The sequence below is a fragment of the Carassius gibelio genome, chromosome A14 (genome assembly GCF_023724105.1).
Source record: "Carassius gibelio isolate Cgi1373 ecotype wild population from Czech Republic chromosome A14, carGib1.2-hapl.c, whole genome shotgun sequence".
NCBI classification, from domain to species: domain Eukaryota; kingdom Metazoa; phylum Chordata; class Actinopteri; order Cypriniformes; family Cyprinidae; genus Carassius; species Carassius gibelio.
In genome coordinates, this window is record NC_068384.1 from 16,319,580 (window position 1) to 16,341,007 (window position 21,428).

A 21,428-nucleotide genomic window follows, 5' to 3' on the forward strand; every position below is an offset into this window, starting at 1 on the left:
CCGCGTGGGTTCATGCCAGTACCGTTCGCTCCACGTGAGTCGCATACACAACAATAGAGTGTAATGCAGGTTAGGGTTCATACAGTATATGTAAACTCACACACACACACAGCGCACACAGCATATGACACACAGTGACCATCAAAACAATCCCACAGACAGATTTCCATAGAGTCAGTTCCTGTTCCAGGGGTTTGGGACTTTGTTTGTGATCAGCTTCAAAAAAGACTTGAGGGGATCTCAACATCTTTGATCAAGCTCCTTCACCCACACTGGGCTGAACACTGGTGTAGGATTTTCACAGTTCTCAGTCAGAAAGTGTTAGCAACACGTTGACTTTCCTGTACAAAATATTCCAAATATCTTTATTTACAACTCAGAAAAAGCTTTTTTACACTGCAGTAAAACCCTATGAGATCCTACAGCAGTCACAGTAGTGTAAATGTTAAATGTTGTGTCACTTTAGGCACTTTTTGCTGTAAGAGAAAGAGTCCCACAAAACCTTTCAAGGTCACATCCCCCCCCCCAAAAAAAATTTTTTTCCATTACAATTAAGTATGTCTTTCCTCGAAATGTGTATGCTGTGAAAATAATCCTCTGTAGCTATTGTAATTCTAAAAACAATTAAATATTTTTTATTTATATAAATATTTACACCATGAGTATTTGTTATACTGCCTTATTTATGCTGATGCAGATTAAAAAACATTGAATTGCAGTGTTTTTATTTATAAAAAAAATGTACTGCAATTTTATTTATAAATTACATTTATTATTAAGGAGCTGGGCAATCATTTCCTTACAGGTTAGAAACATGGGCGCTTGTTTGTCCAAACAAATTAATTCTGTCATTAGGAACAGTTTTGATCAATTACGGGTCATCTCCAAACTTAAATTGTTTTTGTCTGTTCAAGATTTGGAGAAGGTTATTCATGCTTTTATTACCTCATGTTTAGATGACTGTAATTCACTGTACTCAGGTCTTCTTCAGTCATTGCTTTCACGCCTCCAGTTGGTACAAAATGCAGCTGCTGACTGGGGCAAAGAAATATGACCATGTCACTCCAATTTTAGCTTCACTTCACTGGCTTCCGGTCCATTTTAGAGTTCAGTTAAAGATTCTGTTGTTTGTTTCTAAAGCTCTTAATAATCAAGCTCCATCTTATCTAAAAGATCTTATTATTCTTTTGCCATTTACCAGTTTTAAGATCCACTGACAAGGCACTTTTATCTGTCCCTCGATTCTTTTCTGTGCTTCCTTTTTACATATTAATTTTATTTTACATTGTTCAGCACTTTGGATAACTTTGCTATGTTTAAATGTGCTATAACTAAAATTTACTTACTTGCAATTTAAACGTGAATCTAGTGTGAATCACCACTGATAATAATAACTGCAAAGGATTGTGGTATTATTTATATATATATATATATATAAATATATATATAATTTGCATAATTATCATGATAATTTTTTTTTTAAATCATTCTTTCAAAATATATGTTCTTATTGTTATGTCTGATTGACTTGTTTTTGTGACTTTTACCTTTGCATTAATGAAACAATTGGGGCATAATGACCTGCTGCTGCTTGTTTCATTCAGTAGTGTGTCTGTGTGTTTTCAGGCTCTAGATTCATGTGGAATTACACTGGTGCTGGTTCAGCAATTATAGACTGTATATATTCTGTACAACAGCAGTTCATATGTCCTGATACAAGTGATATTGCTGTGAAACTGCTGCTCAAGGGTCAGAAGAAATGCAGGAATTGTAGACGTTCAGAAAATGTGGTCCGTTTGCCTCATTAAAGTCAACGTTATTTGTTCTCTGAGGCACCCAGACCCAGATCGTTTCAGTTTCATATAGAGGTATTTTGTCTGAGAAATTTCATTTCTTTTCATCTATTCATCTTTCACTCAAATTGAGGACCGGCCTGACCTGAAAAGTCAACATAAATGTGAGAATGTGGCATAGGATGGTTTCTGGGTCGGATCCTTATTAGGGTTCATATCAGTGGAAATATATCAGTCTGTCTAAAATCAGATTTAAATGGGTAATCATCTGAGCGGGCAACTAAAACATTTTAGCTTTGAACCCAACAATGGACCTTCACTATTGTCAAAAATGTGTGAAAGTGTTTAGGTTAATTACTAAATAGTAATTCGATTAAAATGCAAATGTGAAATGTAGGGCAATTAATGATTAGTTGCACTATAATGCCTACCCTATCAATAATTCATAATTCAAGCAATTTCCATTTACACTTTAAATGGTCAAAGTGAAATTCACTATAGAACAACGCCCCCTTGTGGTGCATTAGGTTTTAGTTTGTAAACGTGCAAATTATATTTTTCTTCCTAACTGTACATTATAAAAGATTGGTAAAAAAAAAAGTTACAAGACATTTGCAAATATTAAAGATTAAAGAACTGGCATAGATTGTATGTTTAGATGGTTAGATTCATGTACAATAAAATATTTTGAGCTCTGTGTGTTAAACCAAATTCGAGCCATTGTTCTTTAGATGTGAACTAAACACATTTCTCTTATCAGAAATATTGCTCTCTAACTCGAGTGTGAATAGATGCTTGTTTTTGCACCTGGATGCTCTGTTCTACAAGGATTTATGATGCTAATACAGAAAATCTCTTCTCACTTCTTCTGCATTGATCTTCTTAAGAGACTGGACAGAGTTTGATTATGAATAAAATTAATGAGACTGTCCATTGCCGAACAATGCAGGACCTTCAAGCTTCACCGTCAACCCTTTGTGCCTCATGTTGGTGGGTAGAACAACAAATTATTCTTTCAAATGATCTTTTTAATATCTAACAAAGATACTAAAGTCTCTAATGTGTTGTTACAGTGGTGTTCACTTTCTGTAAAAAAAAATAAAATAAATAAATAACAGGACTGCTAAATATATTTACAAGTTCAGCATTTTATCAGTTCATGAATTCACCTGGGAATCAAATTCATAACCTTAAAAATCCAAAAATTTAAATATATAAAAAGAAAATGTAAATATATATTTTTAAATAGTTCATATATTTCCTTTTTAATAAATCATATATTTTAAATAATTAAATATTTAATAAAATATTTTTTAACAATAAACAATTAAAAGTTTTAAGTAAAATCAAAGTGATGTCAAAGTTACTTGACTACTTAATCTTATTGCAGTTTATCTGGCCACTTTAAAAATAATAATAAAAAAATCAAGTTAAAACTCTAAGCCCTCATTGAATACAAATGAATTATTTTAATAAAATGAAATAGATAAAAACAAATTTTGTTGTTGTAATGATGAAAACATGTTTTTAGAGTGTGCATCATGGCTGTCTGGATGAAGACCAAGCAAATGTTTGAAGCAGATTTGTTGATGGAGTGTGAGATCTGCTGCTAAGGCTGGACTGACCATATGGACGTCAGAGATCAGATGTGATTTAGGCCTGTGATGGCCCATGCCAGGCCAGTTGTGAAAGGAGATACACCAAGCCTATGGGATTTTGGGTAAGCACGTGGAGTGTTTGTGTAGGAGAGGATGTTTAGGGATTGGTATAAACTCACACCCTATATGGCCCCTCCTCCACTGCATCATAGTGCCAACCTGACAGCTCGTGCACTCAGCTATATCCATGTGTGTGTGTGTGTGAGAGAGTAGCGCCTTCAACCACCAGCTGGCAAGGTCAACATTCACCAGTTAATCTCTCCCTCTGTCTTTCTTTCTGTTTGCTCTCCCTCCCTCTGTTTCTTTCTGTGTATGTTTGTATTACTCTGCAGTTTCACTAGAACAAGAGTTTATGTCTCCTGTGTTCCAGTCTGGGTCCTCTGTTCTTTCTCTGAGTGACAGGCAGGAACAAAATGAATCTGAATCTTTTTCATATGTTTGCACTGATTTTAGGGGACCTGAATTCTGCAGACTCATTGGTTGCTGCTTTATCAGTAATTAAAAATATTTATGTATGAATGTGATAGCAGAGCTTAATTTTCAGCGTCTTCATTGTCACACACATCTTTCAGAAATCATTCTAATATGCTGATTTGCAGCTCAGTAAATATTTTTTATTATAATCAATGAAGAAAATGCTCAAAGTTGTTGTGCAAACTGTAATGCATTAATTTCAAAAGAACCGCATTTATTTGAATTCGAATACAAAGCTTAACTGTCACCTTTGATCAGTTCAATGTGTCTTTGCAGCATAAAATTATTCATTTCTTTTGAATGGTATATAAACTAACTTAATTTTTTTGAAGAGAATGTGATTGGTGATTACCTGTGCAAAAGTTGCTGCCACATTGCTAAGGCCTTGCCAGGTTCCTGTTATGTGGTTTCTGGATGTACGGGGTAGTTGCTTATGTTGCAAATTAAAAGTTTTGAATTTCAAAAAGGTATGAATGTTAGTTAGATATCTAGACTAATAAGTAGGTGGACAGATGGATAGATAGATGCTTTCTTATAGACTGCCACTTATAGAAATATATTAACTTAACGTATTAGCATTTGTGGTAAAAGAACACTTCATTTACGAGAAAGTGATGTCCGCATTGAATTTCTTTGCATTCATGTTTAGTAAATTCCTCTTCCTGTCATTCCAGTTCAAATTCCTGTGGGGTGTGGCCAACTGAAATCAAATTCTAGCCCAACTCATTAATTAAATTTGAGCCAATTCTTCAGTTCTGAACCTCGCACAACCCTGTCACTGGCTCATATCAGAAGAATCCACATGCAGTTCTAGATATGACTCGGGTGATAGTGATGCTTGCCTTTGCAAGAGCTGCTAATTGCCTTTATTTCATAACCTGGACCAAGCATTGTAATATCAATTCAGCTCAGCCAGTAATAAGTGTTTGTATTTGTGTGTGAGTGATAATGGATGTGTTAATGACCAAATAAACCTTCAACCATCATTCTCTCTCATACACATCAGGAGTGTGTGGTAATTAAATAGAGAAGTCTGCCTGTCAGATTTGCTTCTTGTCCCTCTTGATGCTAACCCGTGCTGACTAGCTCATTATTGGACAGCCATAATCGTGTCCCGCCGTCTGGTCAGCACTGGGAGTCACGTGAACATTATTTTTATTTCTGGTTCCCATTGGGTTTTCTGTTGTTTTTGTCAGTTTTCCGCACGAAAGGTGGAATCTGACATCTTTATGCACTCTGTGTTTTGTGACATGACGTCACCATGTCGCAATACTGTGTAAATGTCACATTGTGCAAACCAACATGCTTTTGTTTTCCCCTCTAACATGCACACATGGGCATCGCTTATGTAAGAATGTCTGTGGCAGCGATTGGTTGTGCTTTCAAATTTCATTTATTAATTTGTTAATTAATATTATTCTTCAAAATATATTGTGAAATATTATTATAATTTAAAACTAGATAAAGTACTCAATCAAACCTTGAAGATGGCTTGAAGAAGCCTTGACTGAAAGTTTGAAGCATTTGTAAAATCTTGAAGTTTACAAGTTTAGATCAGATGTTTCTAATTTGTTAAGACAGCATGTTTCAAAAATGATCAGCATGTTGCTATCATGCCTTAGCATGTTTCTAGCTTGTTTTGTTTAACATGATTAGCATGTGATGTTGTTAACATGTTGTTGGCATGTTTTTAGAATATTAGCAGACAGCATGTGCAAATAAAGGGTGGCAACTGTGGGCTCAATGAAAGATGGTAGCAGACATCCACACAGACTATGCCATGGCTGCACAGTAATTTAATCCACATTTTTGCAGTATCTTTTTGTTTCAGCATAGTCAGCAGTCATGGTGATGCACACAAGTGCACAGAGGCATTTGTGCCATCTCAAACGTTCTTACACAGAAGGAAATCACACGGAACAAAGCAGAACAGTGAGTGATCAGATGGTATTGTATTTGCCTAATGAAAGTGTAGAGATTGCAGCAGTGGCGGCGAGATAAATGCTCAGGTCCTTTGTTTGGTCGCTTCGCTCTATTATGGCTAAACACTCTGACATTTAAGTATGACATTTCTGTCATTAGACGTCCTGGCAGTAATTTGCAGCAGATCAAGGAGGTGTTTAAAGCCATCAAATGCTACATTTCTCTTCCAAAACTCGTTAAAAGTGTTTAATGAAATAAACGGCCTCAAACACCTCTAAGATGATAGGAGACATGAGCAGATTTGTCATACTTAATGGTGCTTGCTATGACAGTATTAACTATTGTTTATACTTTAAGGGTTAGAGTCTTTTCAGATAAATGATACATCAAATCATGTGGATTGTTATGTGTGCTGTTATTTTAAACCATGGTGGCAGTGAGTTTTGCACAGGTGAGCACAACTTCTGTTTTCTTCAGATAATGTAAACATCTAGTCTTTAATAGATTGTGTAGTTAGAGATCTTACATGCGACTATAAAGCACACACACACTTCTTGGCAGAACTGCAGATATTATGGTCTTGTCAGGCTTTTCAGATATCAATGGATGACTGGTTCCTGTTCACTGGATGGACACTGTACAGCTGAACCAAAAGTGTCCCTCCATGAACCAACCTAAATGTCAGCGCAGCACCAGCAACCGTTCACCTTCAGCATCTCAACATCTCCCATATTCTCCTCTCCCTTAAAGGTATACGCCACCCCAAAATGAACATTTTGTCATTAATCACTTACCCCCATGTCGTTCCGAACCCCTAGGCTTTGTTCATCTTTGGAACACAATTTAAGATATTTTTTTACGATTATTTACTTCCAAAGCCTTACAAAATATGTTAAATTGCGTTCCGAAGACGAACAAAGCTTTTACAAGTTCTAATGCCGTAATGCCATCGCATTGTAACTACATTTATCATTTTATCCATTTTGTACCCCCTCATTAACCTCTCTCCCGCTAACTCAGCTTCTTTTAACTGCCTCCCTCACCTGGCTGTCCCCATGGAGTTTACCCACAATGCTTTGTGCCTACACTGCAGTTCTCTGAATGCCGCCAGACATCTTTATATTCACCCTCTATCTTGCAGGCTCCTTCTGCCCATGTGTGCTTCTGTTTGGACAGTCCTGCTGGCCTCCAGCCAGTGTGTATAGTATGGTGAGAAAACAGCCCATTGGGAGCAGTGGACCAGGGTTCAGGAGAGGCCTCTGGGAAACTGGCCACGTCTCTTTCACTCTCATCCCTGGACCTGAAGACCTACAACTGACCAATCAGATGCAGTCTATGCTGTCCCCCGGCTCTTACTGTCTCCGCTTGCTAAGTATCCCTGAAGCTAGTCTCTCTCTCCTCTTCCCACGTCTCCCGTCTCAGTCACACTCTATTTTCTCCCTCCCTCTGTCCATCCATCATTCATTTCTTTCCATCACACCCTCTATCCATCATACATCTATCACTGAATCGGTCTACCCAAGCATTCCTCCCAGCCACCATTACATATCTTAATTATCTTTAAAGGAATAGCTTATATAAAAATATATTATTTAAATATGTATTTTGGTATTACTTTACAGTAAGATTTCATTTGATAACACTGGTTAAATATGTTAGTTAATCTGAATTAACAATGAACAGTACTTTTTTTTTAAGTGTAACTTTGAACCACATACTTACATTTTTTTTTTTTTTTTTTTACGGAATAAACAGAATGGGAATAACTGCATTTTGATAGCATATTTAAACTGGTGTGAAAATGTTTCTCAAACAACAACAAATGCCATTTTATTGAAAATGATGTGTAATCATTTTCATCATCTGAACACAAACGTGAAATATATTTCAGCACTTTGGATGAACAGAATTAGTCAATAACAATTACAAATTTCTGTTCATGCTGTACGCAAAGATATTTTATACAGTTGTATAAACTGTATTTCAAAATCACTTTTGTGTTACACTGAAATAATAATAATACAAATAAAGGACACAAGGTTGAGTAAACAACAGAACATATTTTTTTTTTTTTAACATGCCTGCCTTATTATTTACAGATTCATTTCTAACTGCTCATTTCACACCTATCTTCCAATCTGTCTATCCATCCACCCACCCATCCATCCATGGTGCAATAATTTCCATCTGTTTAAGCTCTATGACACCTTTCCTCCATTCTCACCCTTCCCCCCAAAAAAAACACCTCTGTTTTGTCTCCTCTCATCCCTCATTTCTGTATAGGACACTCACCTTCCTGTGACATTCCTAACACGGACACTCCTTCAGGATTCCTCCTGCAGTCGAACCGGGATGTCCCACCCACCCCCAGCCTGCCTCCACTGGACCCCATGGGATGAAAGGATGACCAAGGAAGAGGGTGGAAGTCTAATGAATAAGTGATTAAGATCGACAGTGTCTGGGGGTCTGCTGTTGTACTCATCTTGATCCCACAATTTTAATTTCATCTCACTCAACTACACAAGCAGACCCCATAAACCCACCGTCAGGTCCCTGAAGTACCATTAGCACAGGTTGGTTTTTATTTTTTTCCTCTCTCTTTAATACTGGTTTCTTTTCCTGTTTCTCCTTGAATGAACATCAGGATGACAATGTGGGTATTTACTGGCTCATTTTTATGCTCTGGCGTAAAATGCAAATTACACACAAACAGGAGAAACAAGCCCATTAAAACCTAATATATGAGTTTATCAAAAACTGACAGCTCCAAGTGATCCGTTTTTTATTGAGTTAGTGACGTTTCAACACCATTGCTCTTCCTCTGACTTAAACATGCACAGAGCTACACGACCATGCTTAATGTATTTTCAGGCTAGTTAGTGTAAGACTATAAGAGCGCCTTTAGCTGGGACTTTTTCACAGTATAGCATGGTCTCTCATACCTTATTGCTTAAGGCTGTCAGATGATTTAATTTATAGATCCATTAATACTTTATTTTGAAGTGCAGACGATCACTCTTAGTCACAGATAGAATATCAGATGTTTTCTATCTATCACAAAAGGTTTTTTTTAAACAACATTGTATGCAAATGCCTCTTTTTGTAGAAAGAGAACGTGAGAACAGGGCTAGTTGTCACACTATATATATTTTTGGCCATCTTGGTAACTGTAAGTAAACCTTTAAATAATTCAATTAGATGCATTATTCAAAACTTTTTAAATTATGTAAATGTTTATGAATATTCCAATATCATCATATATTTGTGAAAGATGTTTGGTACACAATAGAATAAAAGGGTAACATCACAGGATAGTAACAATGTTACTTTTAATGGCCAAGTTAAAACTTGTTTTAAAGCAAAACAAACCTTTTAGTTTACTCAAACTCCATGAGTCCGTAAAAGTCCATAAAAATAATGTATGATGTAGGAATTGTCTGTACTGATTTTTCACAGATTTCTCCATGTTTTGAATTGCAATTTAGCAGAGCTGTTTTTCACAAAGTATTGTGTTGTGTTTTAGAATAAAATAATAAAAAGAATAAACTTACCAGTAGCTGTTTAGTTTTTCTTCCTTTTACAGTGTAATTCTTTTCAATATTGTACTGGACTTCTTGGGTTAGATCCCAGTTCAAATTCGGCAGGTATACCTACACCTGTCTAAAAATCAAGACATTTTATTTGAGGAAACATTCAAGATTTTTTATTAACTATCAAAGAGTTAATTACTATTATTGTTGTTGTTGTTGTTGCAGATCACCTGTTCATATTCCAGTGCCCTAAATTTAGTTGAAATGAAAGCAAGCATTGTTTTAAAATGCCTTTTTTTACTGTGTCATATTGATTTTGAATTGTCATGATGGCTTGTACAAGACCAATGAGTCTGAACATTCTCTTAGAACCCCCCAGTGCGCGTTAGTTGTGCTTTATAATGTATTATTGATGTGGAAAGACTGGGAGAAACATAAACAGTCTGAACTGCTGGTCTTCCAGCGCGTCGCGGGGGCACGAGACTGCCGCCGCAGCTCGTGCGCTCACTCACACACACAACCGAGCTCTTGCGCGCAGCCGGTCGGTCTGTCGGTCGCTGTGCGCTGTCCACGCGGTGGCGAGAAGAAACGGCAGGTGTCAGACTCGGTTCTGTTAATGCCTTTTACACAGCTTCTACCTTAAGACCAGCAAATCGATCCGCTTGGATGATATAGGGAGACAAGTCGCGCGCGCTGCCACAATCGCTTCATTTGCCAGAGGGATTTGTATTGCCATTTTATAATTTTTTTAGTGGTGAGTATCTTATATAATTTATATTCATCTGGGACGTTTATAATTGGGTTAACGCATGCTATGCATCACAAACGGATGGTATGCCCACGTCGATGCTTTTACTCTTTGATGAACATTTAAAGCTTCCACTTTAAGTTGCATGTGTTTGCAATGCCGGCAGTTATTTTCTCTGTAGTATGCATTAAAATGCAACGTGTTCTTAGGTTAAATATATGGCCTGGGTGGTTTTAAATGCTAGAGAGAGAGAGAGAGAGACCCCTTCTTTTTTATATGGAGGACGAGTTGCTCTTGAAAAGCTTCTGGGGTCTATTTTGGAAGGAAGAAAGCACCAGCCGAAGCCTTTTGAGAGAGCACAGTGTCTCCCAGCCATCCTGTTGTCATGGTTACTGCACTTGGAGACTGGGGATAACATGGCTGCGATTCAGGCTCTCTCTCTCTCTCTCTCTCTCTCTCTGTGTGTGTGTGTGTGTGTGTGTGTGTTTTACTCCACGGTGCCTTAAACACAAGGAACCACTGTATGTGTTAGACACAGGCTGTATTTAAGGCAAAACCTGAGCTGATGCTTCAAACAGATGCAGAGTATCTTACATTAATGCCAGCCTTATGCATAGTCTATGGTTGCAAATGATGATGCATCTTAAATGCAAGCAGTTTTATGTCTGACGATGCAATGCAATGCAGTGCAATAGCATTGCACACTGATCTACTGTTAGCCCAACTATCATGATGAAACAGTGGGAATACAGGCGTTAGACAACCAGACATCCCAGTGCCAGACGAGAAACAAGACGCCCTATATGATTACTTGTCCTTTTCTCTACCTGTTAAAAAGGTGTGTGCGTGTAAGCCTGAAACTGGATGCCTTTATTGAGATTCATATCCCTCGGATGATTTAAGTGTAGACGTTGTAATTGATACGGCGACGTGATACAATAGGACGTCTGACCTTGACAGCAGTGGAGGTGACAGAACGAGGTGATTTAAATCACATTTACACACGGCTCAGTTGTTCACACTCGTTAACTCGGTGGTGGTCTCCTTCACAGTACCCCTGACTTATTATGTCAGGAAATAAACCCAGTCTACACTTACAAAGTCATCTTGAAGCTTCTATCTTGATGTCCCGTAACCCGTTACGCATGAAAGGCAGCATTACGCAGCCGACTCTATGTTGGTAAGGTAGACAGCATCGATATATTTAGCACACTGCAGCTCCCGAGAGAGTTAAATTTGTGCTGATCGTTTGTAATGGTCAGTCTTTGTGTGTGTGCGCCTGTTTGTCTGTGTGCGCACGATTGCGTGTGCGGCGGTGTCATGTCACGTCTAAAGAGGGTTAGTGGGTCACGTCCGGTATCCAAACTGCATAGAGATGGAGAAGTGGTTGAAGTGTTTGTTTGTGATATAATGGCTAACTTTTGTGTTCACAGCCCCAGACAGATAGATTGGCTAAAAACACTGAGCAAAATTGTAAATGCAACACTTTTGTTTTTGCCCCCATTTTTCATGAGCGGAACTCAAGGATATAAGACTTTTTCTATGTACACAAAAGGACTATTTCTCTCAAATATTTTTCACAAATCTGTCTAAATCTGTGTTGGTGAGCACTTCTGCTTTACCGAGATAATCCATCCACCTCACAGGTGTGGCATATCAAGATGCTGATTAGACAGCATAATAATTGCACAGGTGTGCCTTAGGCTGGCCACAATAAAAGGCCACTCGAAAATGTGCAGTTTTATCACACAACACAATGCCACAGATTTTGCAAGTTTTGAGTGAGCGTGCAATTGACATGCTGACTGCAGGAATGTCCACCAGAGCTGTTGCCTGTCAATTGAATGTTCATTTCTCTACCACAGGGCTGCCCAACCCTGCTCCTGGCAATCGACTGTCCTGCAAAGTTTGGCTCCAACCCTAATCAAACACACCTGCCTTTAATTTTTAAGTGAGCCTCAATAACTTAATTAGTTGCTTCAGGTGTGTTTGATTAGGATTGGAGATAAACTTTGCAGGACAGTGGATCGCCAGGAGCAGGGTTGGGCAGCCCTGCTCTACCATAACCCATCTCCAAAGGCGTTTCAGAGAATTTGGCAGTACATCAAACCGGCCTCACAACCACAGACCGTGTATAACTACACTAGCCCAGGAACTCCACATCCAGCATCTTCACCTCCAAGATCATCTGAGACAAGCCTCCCGGACAGCTGCTGTAATAATCGGTTTGCATAACCAAAGAATTACTCCAAAAACAGTCAGAAACCGTCTCAGGGAAGCTCATCGTCCTCATCGGGGCCTCGACCTGACTGCAGTTTTCAGTGTACAGGGCAGATGACAGACAGCGTGTATGACGTTGTGTGGGTGAGCGGTTTGCTGATGTTAACATTGTGGATCGAGGTTATGCTAGGGCTGCTCGATTATGGCAAAAATCATAATCACAGTTGGCATTGTAATCACGATTATTTAACACGATTATGAGGGGGCCATATGACCAAAACTTCAGACCCCCCAATACAGTAAAACTGCACATTTTCGAGTGGCCTTTTACTGTGGCCAGCCTAAGGTACACCTATGAAATAATCATGCTGTCTAATGAGAATCTTGATATGCCACACCTGTGAGATGGATGAATTATCTCGTCAAAGAGATCTTGACCACGAGATCTTGTCACACCCCATTTTATATATATATATATATATATATATATATATATATATATATATATATATATATTAATTAATTAATTGAGAACTGGTTGCAGGACCTAAGATAAAGGTCTTATCTTTTCATTGTATTTATGAATATATGTGTTTCACATTTAAGACAAAAACTGCTAATTATGCAGGAGATTTTGTGAAAGGCTGCGAGTTTGTGATGCTTTTTATTGCATTCCTCCCAAATGTTTCTCATATGGTAAAGTGAATTACACCATTGGCAGTCATTTTTAAAGGTCTGAACAGGTAGAAAGAGCTGTCTATGGCAATAACTGCATATTTATTTATTTTTATTTTTTTTGTGATTGCAGCACTCTGTTCTCCTCTCTGCCTCTTTGCACATTTTGTCAGGCCCCTGCTGTGGCCAACCCATGATCCCTGAGGAAATACTGCTTTATAGTAATCCAATCAATAAAGATGTGAGATTAAGCAGAAGCTGTTGGAAGATACTTGCAGAAAAACCAACACATAAAAATGAGCAAATTTCCCCTCAAAATATCACAGGGCAGAAAAAAGGTGGAGGCAGATCTCTCTGAAAGCATGTTGAAGGGATTTTGTAGGTGGCAGTGATTGAGTAGAGGATTGATGATTTGAAGATAAGGCCTTTCTTTGAGTTTATCAGTGACTGTGTGTGTGTTTGTTAAGAGGCCAGTAGCCATATGAGTGCCAGTGTGTGTGTGTTAAGAGTGAAGGTGACGGACAAGTCCAGGGAAAGTAATTAAACAGAATCGATCGCCCTGAAGACCCTACTGTTCTGCTGACAATACTGGAAGTCTCTCAGTCAATCAGTCAAGTGAACACACACAAACGCATCTAAATGAGACACGGTATCTGGCAGTTACAGAACGCAGAGGCTCTGAGGAATAGCCAACATGACAACAGGCATCACTGCTTCACAGCAGCTGGACCTGATCATGTGTTTGTGTGTGAGGGAATCATGCATGTGAGTCTTGATGTGCTTTCCATTTGAAAAGATCATCTGCAGCTGGGATGGACCTTGGGTACTGAGCACCCATGCAGAATGTCAAACATTAACCACGTGTGTTTGAATGAGGAGCTGAGGTCAAAGGTAACTTTCTGAGAGTGTCTTTTGCTAAATGTCACATCGAAATGGTCTGTGTGGTGCGAGACGGTGTGTTTTTAAAATTCCCATGTCGCAAGTGCCGAGGTAAAGGTTACGATAATGTAGGAAACTGCACACAATTCACTCACTGTTGACCTGATTCAATCAAAATTATGTGTAACTGGTACGATTAAGATGAAGTGGTGTCTATTCTGTCAAACAGCACTGAATATAAACATGACGAGATTTGATTTGTTGCCTAATGTAATGGCAGTTTGGGCCATCGAGCTTTAATGTAATGGAAACTTGTGTTTGACTGCGGTTTGATTTAATCAAATGTCCGGCATTAGAAAGCTTAAAACAGCACCGTCTGAGTCAGAGCTGCGTAAGAAAGTGGTTGAGCTTCACATTTAACTCAGAGGATGCTGGACTGTTTCTCTGCCAAAGAAAGGGATTTTCTGTATATGTACGTATGCTGTTTATATTCTAGCCTGTGTTTGTGTGTCTGTCCATTTGGTTTTATCTGGTAAACATGTCATGATGTACCAAGTAGCATCTGTCCTGTTCACTGGGTTTATTGAAGAGCCCAAGAGAAAACACACTGAATATGATTTTAAAAGACACACTTCAATGTACTTCTCAGTTAATATGCAGCGACAACTGTACTCTATATATCATTCAAAAGATCGAACTTGACATTAAAAATGTTTATAAAATTATAAAAGACTTTAAATAAATGTTGTTCTTCTAAACTTTCTATTTATCAGAGAATCCTGAAAAAGATTTATCTCGGTTTCCACAAAAAAATAATCAGCACAGCTGTTCTCATGTTAATAAGAATCATAAGACACTGAAGACTGGAGTAATGATGCTGGAAATCCAGCTTTGTCATCACAGAAATAAATTACTTTTAAAATACATTTACATTTATTCATTTATTATTAATTTAATAATAATATTTCACAATATTGCAGTTTTTACTGTATTTTTTAAATAAATGTGTTTTAAAAGTTTTGGGCGGGGCTATTTGTTGGATCGACCAATCCAAAACACTCTAGTGGAGGTAGTATTCTGGAAAGCTGTGTGAATTGTTTTGTCATTATTTTGCTTTTTTTTCCGGTGATGCTAGTAGCAGATTTCAGCTTCAAAGTCAATGTGAAAATGAAATAGACTAGTTTTTTTTTCTAACAACACATTCCTGATCTTATTATGCCAGATGTCTTAAGGCACATTATTCTAAATGAAGAATGTCCACAAAATGTCCATTTATTTGTAATCTTTCATCAAAATGTAATGACAAATGAGTGAAAGATTTGGATCAGAAAACGCAGCAGGGGTTTCAGTATAATTAGTCTTTGGATGCATTACAGTGATACTATTAAAATATAATATTTAAATTTAACTCCGCTCAAATGAATAAAATGACTTGAGGAAAGACTAGTCTATTTTGTTGAATGAGATTCTAAGATCCAAGCGATTAAAAGGATCCAGTCTTTCCATCGCTAAGCGGTCTATTGATTAATGTTCGGCAGATGCTATTCTGCCCACTTTTCACAATGCAGTTAACATCTAATGGATAAAGTGAAGTCTTGTCCATTTGTATTGACTGAATATCCTGTTGCACTTGGAAATATGTGACAATACAGAAGTAAAATGGGTTGGTGAATACTGCTTTAATGTGCCACTGAACATCTGTCCTGTCCAGTGATGCTCTCTGAGTTTAGGAAAGATTAACCAGAGCAGCTGTTAGAAATCAGAGCAGCATTTAAAATTAGACTCAGACTGACCCTTAAATTCACCCTCAGCGGATGGTTCTGGTCTGTGTGTTGTATTGCCTCTAGCTTGTAAAACATCAGTGGTGCATCAGGTTTGCTGAGTCAAAGATAATGCATTCTATCCGGCCTGTACTTCTGCAGGGCTGATAAAACACAAAGATGACGGCAGATAATGGAGTCTGAATTGCTGTTTAAACTTTAAGATCCTGCCACCTGACTACTTCAGTCTTCGGAATGCTTAACATCATCTATAATGTGCAGCGAGCTGTGGTCTTATATGCAGGCCTGACACATTTGCTCCTCTTGTCTGATTCGATGGACTGCAGTATTCAGCAAATGGGAAAGTAACATCCCAAATGAAATCTCTGGATGGTTTCTGTTGTTTGTCTTAGACAGTAATGAGATTAAATGAAGAGCAAAAGTGAAAGAAGTCTCTTGCAAATCAAATGCGTCTCCTGAGCTAAAGACCCCTGTAATCACACACGAGTCTATTCTACACTCTTAAAAATAAAGTTTATTTATTGGGAACTATGTTTCTATGAAGAACCTTTATAATCCATGGAACCTTTTCATTCCACAAAACCCCAAATTGATTCTTCCTTGGAATCACTGCAAAAGCCCCCTTTTCGAACCTTTGTTTTTAAGAGCGTGTCAAAAGAAATATCTATCTCTAAGATTTCAGATTACTAAATCAAATGTCAGTCAAAAGCTGCATCTCATTTCAGAGTCAGCATCCTGTTGATGTCACATTTGTAGGCTGCATGAGTTATCAATAATGTCTTATTTAAGGAAAGTAACTGTAATTAACTGTAAGTAACTCTTCATAGTAAGGTTTAAAATATAGTAATTACACTTACATTGAAATCTAACAGTTATTTTGTGTCCACCTCGATGTTGCATGTGGCCGATATATGTGACCTCCTGAGGATACTGCTAGACTTATTTTGCATCAAATTCATCAAAGAAAAAAACATTTGTATCCACTTTCATTTTTTTTCCAACCAGTAGTGATGCAACAAATTGACAACCAGTTTGTCTGTCCATAACCTTGGATACTTGGTTGACAAAAGATCTTTGATGCTTAATGTACAGGGGTGGGATTTTGAACCGATGAGATTTCACAGTGGGTGTGGCTATCATGAGTCACACTTTGTTTAATTTGTTCATTTGTTTTATATATATATAAGTTATATATAAGTTGATACGTTGATAATTGTGTAAAACATACCTGAAAACTCCCGTAACTGAGCAATGAACTTTTTTACGATTTTTTTTTCCTGGAAACAAATGGGCTTTTCATGCATTCTTGTTATTTACATATTAATGAGAATAGATTATGAAAAGACAGTTTTCTTCTCATTAGGTCACTGTCCTTTATTATTCAGGGCTCACCTTTATCCAAAATCTCATTGCTGTGTCTCACATTCTTTCTTAATAGGTGTGAACTCTACCCCCCTCCCTTGTTCCTGACCCTGACCTTGTGACCCCGGGCTGCCAGGACACCGTGACTGAGGAGGCCACCATGAGTCAGGAGGGGCAGCATGACCCCCTCCACCCAGACACACCACCTCCAGATACACCCCCAGCACCTGGAGACGAGGAGGCCGACGGATCTATGGCGAGAGAGCTGGAGCCCTGCAATGGGACAAAGACAGAGGAGGAGCAGCAAGGTGAAGCAGAAGATGGAGATACAGAGAGTAACAGAAACACACAGTCCAGTGCAGAGGAGAAGGTGACATTAGAAGAGGAAGGTAGAAACCGTGAGATTGAGAGCAGCTGCTTAGATCCTGTAACAGAAAATGGTAATAGGGACATCAGTGAAGGTGAAGACACACAGCTGCTGCCTCAAAGCCCAGAAAACGACTCAACCAAGTCCCTGTGTGCTCTAAGGTTAGTAAAATAAGATATACATTTACATTTTAAAAGTTTTATTTCTGTTAGACTAAAGCAATAAATCTTCTTTTAATCTTTTTTTTTTTTTACACATTTTCCGAAATACACTTTTATTCAGCCACAATGCATTAAATTGATGAAAAAAAAATCACATAAGTGTGGTTATTTATACTTTCTGTTCATTAAAGAATCCTGAAAAATTTTATGAAATGTATTAAAAAATTAAGACTGAAGTAATGAAGATTTCAGTTAAAATTCAGCTTTGCCATTAGAGGGATAAATTAAAATTTAAAATATATTAAAATAGTTATTTTAATATTTCACTGTATAACTGTATGTTACTGTATTTTTTTAATCAAATAAATTCAGCCGTAGTGAGAATAGCAGACTTCTTTCAAAAACATTTAAAATTCCTATTGTGACCCCAAACCTTTGAATGGTAATGTACTTAACCCCTCAAATATTCACCTATATATATCAAATATACTTGAATAGACTGATGAAGACGTTAGCTCAACTGTAACTGCCCTGGTAGTTTTTGTGTGGGGGTGGTGATGGCGCAGTGGATAAGACAAATGCACTTGGTGTGAGAGCCGGGTTCGACCTGGGTTCGAATCCACTGTGAGACACCAATGTGTCCCTGAGCAAGACACTTAACCCCTAGTTGCTCCAGCGGCGTGCGACCTCTGACATATATAGCAATTGTAAGTTGCTTTGGATAAAAGCGTCAGCTAAATGAATAAATGTAAATGTAATTCGCATCAGCCTCTGAATCAGCATTTATAGTCAAAAATAAATTGTGTGCTCTTCAGAATGGACTTAAACTTAAACTGAATTTAAATTGAGGAAGCAAACAGGAAGCAGAATTGCAGTTTGAATGTAAGAAAGTGAAATTAAAACGTATTTAAAATCAAAGAAATGTACATTAATCTAGCATTTAAATATTTATTTTTATTTCTATTAATTCAACTCTAATTTACTGTTTGACTTCTGTGCCCAATTGGATTCAAAATCCGCCCCTTGAAAGAAAGCCAGTTGTGAATTTTTCACTGGTCAAAAGCGCATAACAAATAAAATTGACTTCCAAAACACACATCCTAATGATCTTGCAACTTGAACAGACCCAAAAAGGTCAACAAACCCCCTTGAAAGATAAGGCTTCCATCTTTTCACAGTGAAATGAATTTCACAATTCCTTGCTTGTCATGTCTTACAAAATATTTTGAATACGAAACACGTGTATTACAGATTTTAACTGTGCAATTTTAAGTGTCAGGCTTCACAATAGTGTGGCAGCATGTTACAATGAGGGTGGGGAGATATTTTGGGCACCATACATGGCAGGGGAGCTGTTCTGAATGATGCTTCTCTCTGCTGGGACTCCTCCGCTGCGGTAGCGATGACAGCAGCCCAAATAAAGATAGGAACACATGAGAGTTAAGAGCTAAGAGTCTTTGTGTGTAGTCAAAAGCAAGACCTCTTCAGCCAGGTGTTTCTGTGTGATGTAATTTTTACCAGACCGGAATACATTACCTGGCATCTTTGTTACCGCAGGTTTGAGAACGGGAACGTAGATGACAGCGAAGGGCAGGAGGATGAGGAGGGGGTCCTGGAGGAGCCTTCAGCACAGGGGAACCTAGACGCCTTCAGCTCCACGTTTGAGCTCTCCGTAGAAGAAGCAGATGCTGAGATAGAGAACGAGGATGGCGGAGAGGAAAGGGAGACCCGAAATCAGGACAGTTTCAGCTCTACATTTGAGAGCATTGTGGAGCAGGTCGCCAAGACAACGGCTGTGGAGGAGGAAGAGGACGACGGAGAGGAAGAGTACGACACGACGAAAGAGACCCAGGATGGCTTCAGCTCCACGTTTGAACGCATCGTCGAGTCAGAGCTTCTAAGAGGCGGGACTTGCTACAGCAGTCTGGATTCACTGGACGTGTTATCGCTCACTGATGAGACGGACAGCTGCGTCAGCTTTGAGGCACCCCTCACCCCTCTCATCCAGCAGAGGGCCCTAGTAGGCCCTGAACCTCCAGAACTGGAGCTGGAGACCGTGCAGGAAGGGGCTGAGAGTGAGGCTGAGCTAGGGACGGAGATGGCAAGGGATGAAGCCAGCTCTGCAAGTCCACTACGGACCACTATTCCAGGAAGCAGGTCGGAAAATATCTTGAGCCAGCCGGCACAATGGAGCATCCCTAATGGATTCCACATTGAGCTGCCTGGGAATGGAGAGAATGGAGGAACAATGCCAAACTCTATCAGGTAAGGGTGCAACTAAATCTCGTTTTCGATCTGCCCAGTAGATGGCATGCAGCACTAGTTAATAACATGGTCTTTAACTAGTGAGCAGCAAGTCTCATGCTTCATGATTTCATCCCAGCATAGACAATGGTTCCTCTGGATTGGAGTCAAGATTCAATCCACAGTCAATGACTGTTTGCTAATTGTTACTCTGAACAGAAATGTATAGAAATGATCAACCTAGGCTCAATTCAAAAACATTATTACAAAAATGTACCAACACACACAATTCCAAATGAAATAGTGATATGAAACAATAATAGCAGTAAAATAACATCAACTTGCATTCCTTTTTGCACAAATCATGATTACTGGCCAGATTATTGATAAATAAAGAGGTTTTTCTTTGTTTTTTTTTTATGCAGTTTCTTGCACAATACTACAGTGTATGTAATGATCACAAAACACTTTTACCATTGTGCATGATTTGTAAATGAATACATTATGACATTTGCATCACATAACTATCTCTAAATGTATGTATTTTCGGATGTAGTGAACTTGCTTGGTAGCGCACCTGGTACAGCGCTGCACTTGTGATGCAGAGCACCCAGGCACAAGTCCCGTGAAACACAAGTCACTTGTAGAAGTAAGCAGATGTGTTTTATCTTGCATTTGCTTTTACATTTTAGAGCCACTCACCGGGAATTTAGTTTACGAATTTCCATGATACATTCAACAGCAAACATTGTCAGAATTCATCTGTTCTGGATAAAACTGCAAGTGCTTTTAGTGCAACTCACTGGACATTTCCCTTTGAAAGTGTCGCAAAACGTGCAAGGAGCATCGTAAGATTAGTATTTTTGCAGAAATGTTTCCACAGGCACATTTTCCAGTGAGCCTGGGTTGCAAATGAGACCATTTAGGAGGGTAGCCCATCGTGTCCATTTTAAAGAGAGTATTACACTGTGATCTAGCCAACTGGAAACTTCTGTATATTGCACAGATCTCTGCCAGGATCTAAGATTAAAGATTTCCACCTCTGGGAGCCAATGAAGGATAGGTCTAATATTGCTGCCGTCTCTCTCGCCCTCTCTCTCTACGTGCAACTGGACTGGACGCAGCAAGCAGATGTTGTCGTTTTTTTCTCCCCAGTTTTAAATGACTAGCAGCTTCCTGTCCCCCAGTCTGCCTGAATGAGGCATTGTTTTTAGGGAGTGACATCATTGCCTTTGGCTTCCCTCTTTCACGACAGAGCCTTGCTCTAGTTTTCAAGCACACTGTGCTTTATCCAACTACCACTTGTCTATACGTCCATTAGTGTCCTTCTGTATCTATGCAGTTAGTTTTCATTCACTGACAGTCAATGCTACATTTTGTTGCGTCCAGTTGATGTCCATATTGCACACTATTCATTAAAACTCCTCTCTTTCAGCAGTAGTGGCTAACTTTATTAGCCTGTGGTCTACTAGAGGCTGGTAATGCTACACTAGCCACATGTGTTCTTCATTTGTAGTTCTTTAGAGTTGCATGGTGGTTGAATATGGTTGATAAAATCATCACAGCGAATAGAACAAGTGCTGCACTGTGTCTACAGTTGCCAACAGAAGGAA

General features: G+C 38.6%; 1 protein-coding gene across 4 annotated transcripts in view; it reads left to right on the forward strand.

Moving 5' to 3' along the window:
• The first annotated feature begins 3,191 nt into the window (after positions 1-3,191).
• The window catches only part of LOC128027664 (PH and SEC7 domain-containing protein 2-like), a 43,458-nt gene continuing 25,221 nt past the window's right edge, over positions 3,192-21,428 (forward strand). Inside the window, exons 1-5 of one of the 4 annotated variants that reach the window (XM_052615459.1) lie at positions 3,192-6,598; positions 6,990-7,220; positions 8,132-8,421; positions 17,120-17,571; positions 19,129-19,836. In XM_052615459.1, the coding sequence (XP_052471419.1) occupies positions 17,204-17,571; positions 19,129-19,836 (1,076 nt within the window). In that variant the 5' untranslated portion in view covers positions 3,192-6,598; positions 6,990-7,220; positions 8,132-8,421; positions 17,120-17,203. Of the gene's footprint in view, positions 6,599-6,989; positions 8,422-9,902; positions 10,133-17,119; positions 17,572-19,128; positions 19,837-21,428 lie in introns of those variants that run through there. The other 3 variants (XM_052615458.1, XM_052615461.1, XM_052615460.1) reach the window with 3 other exon arrangements.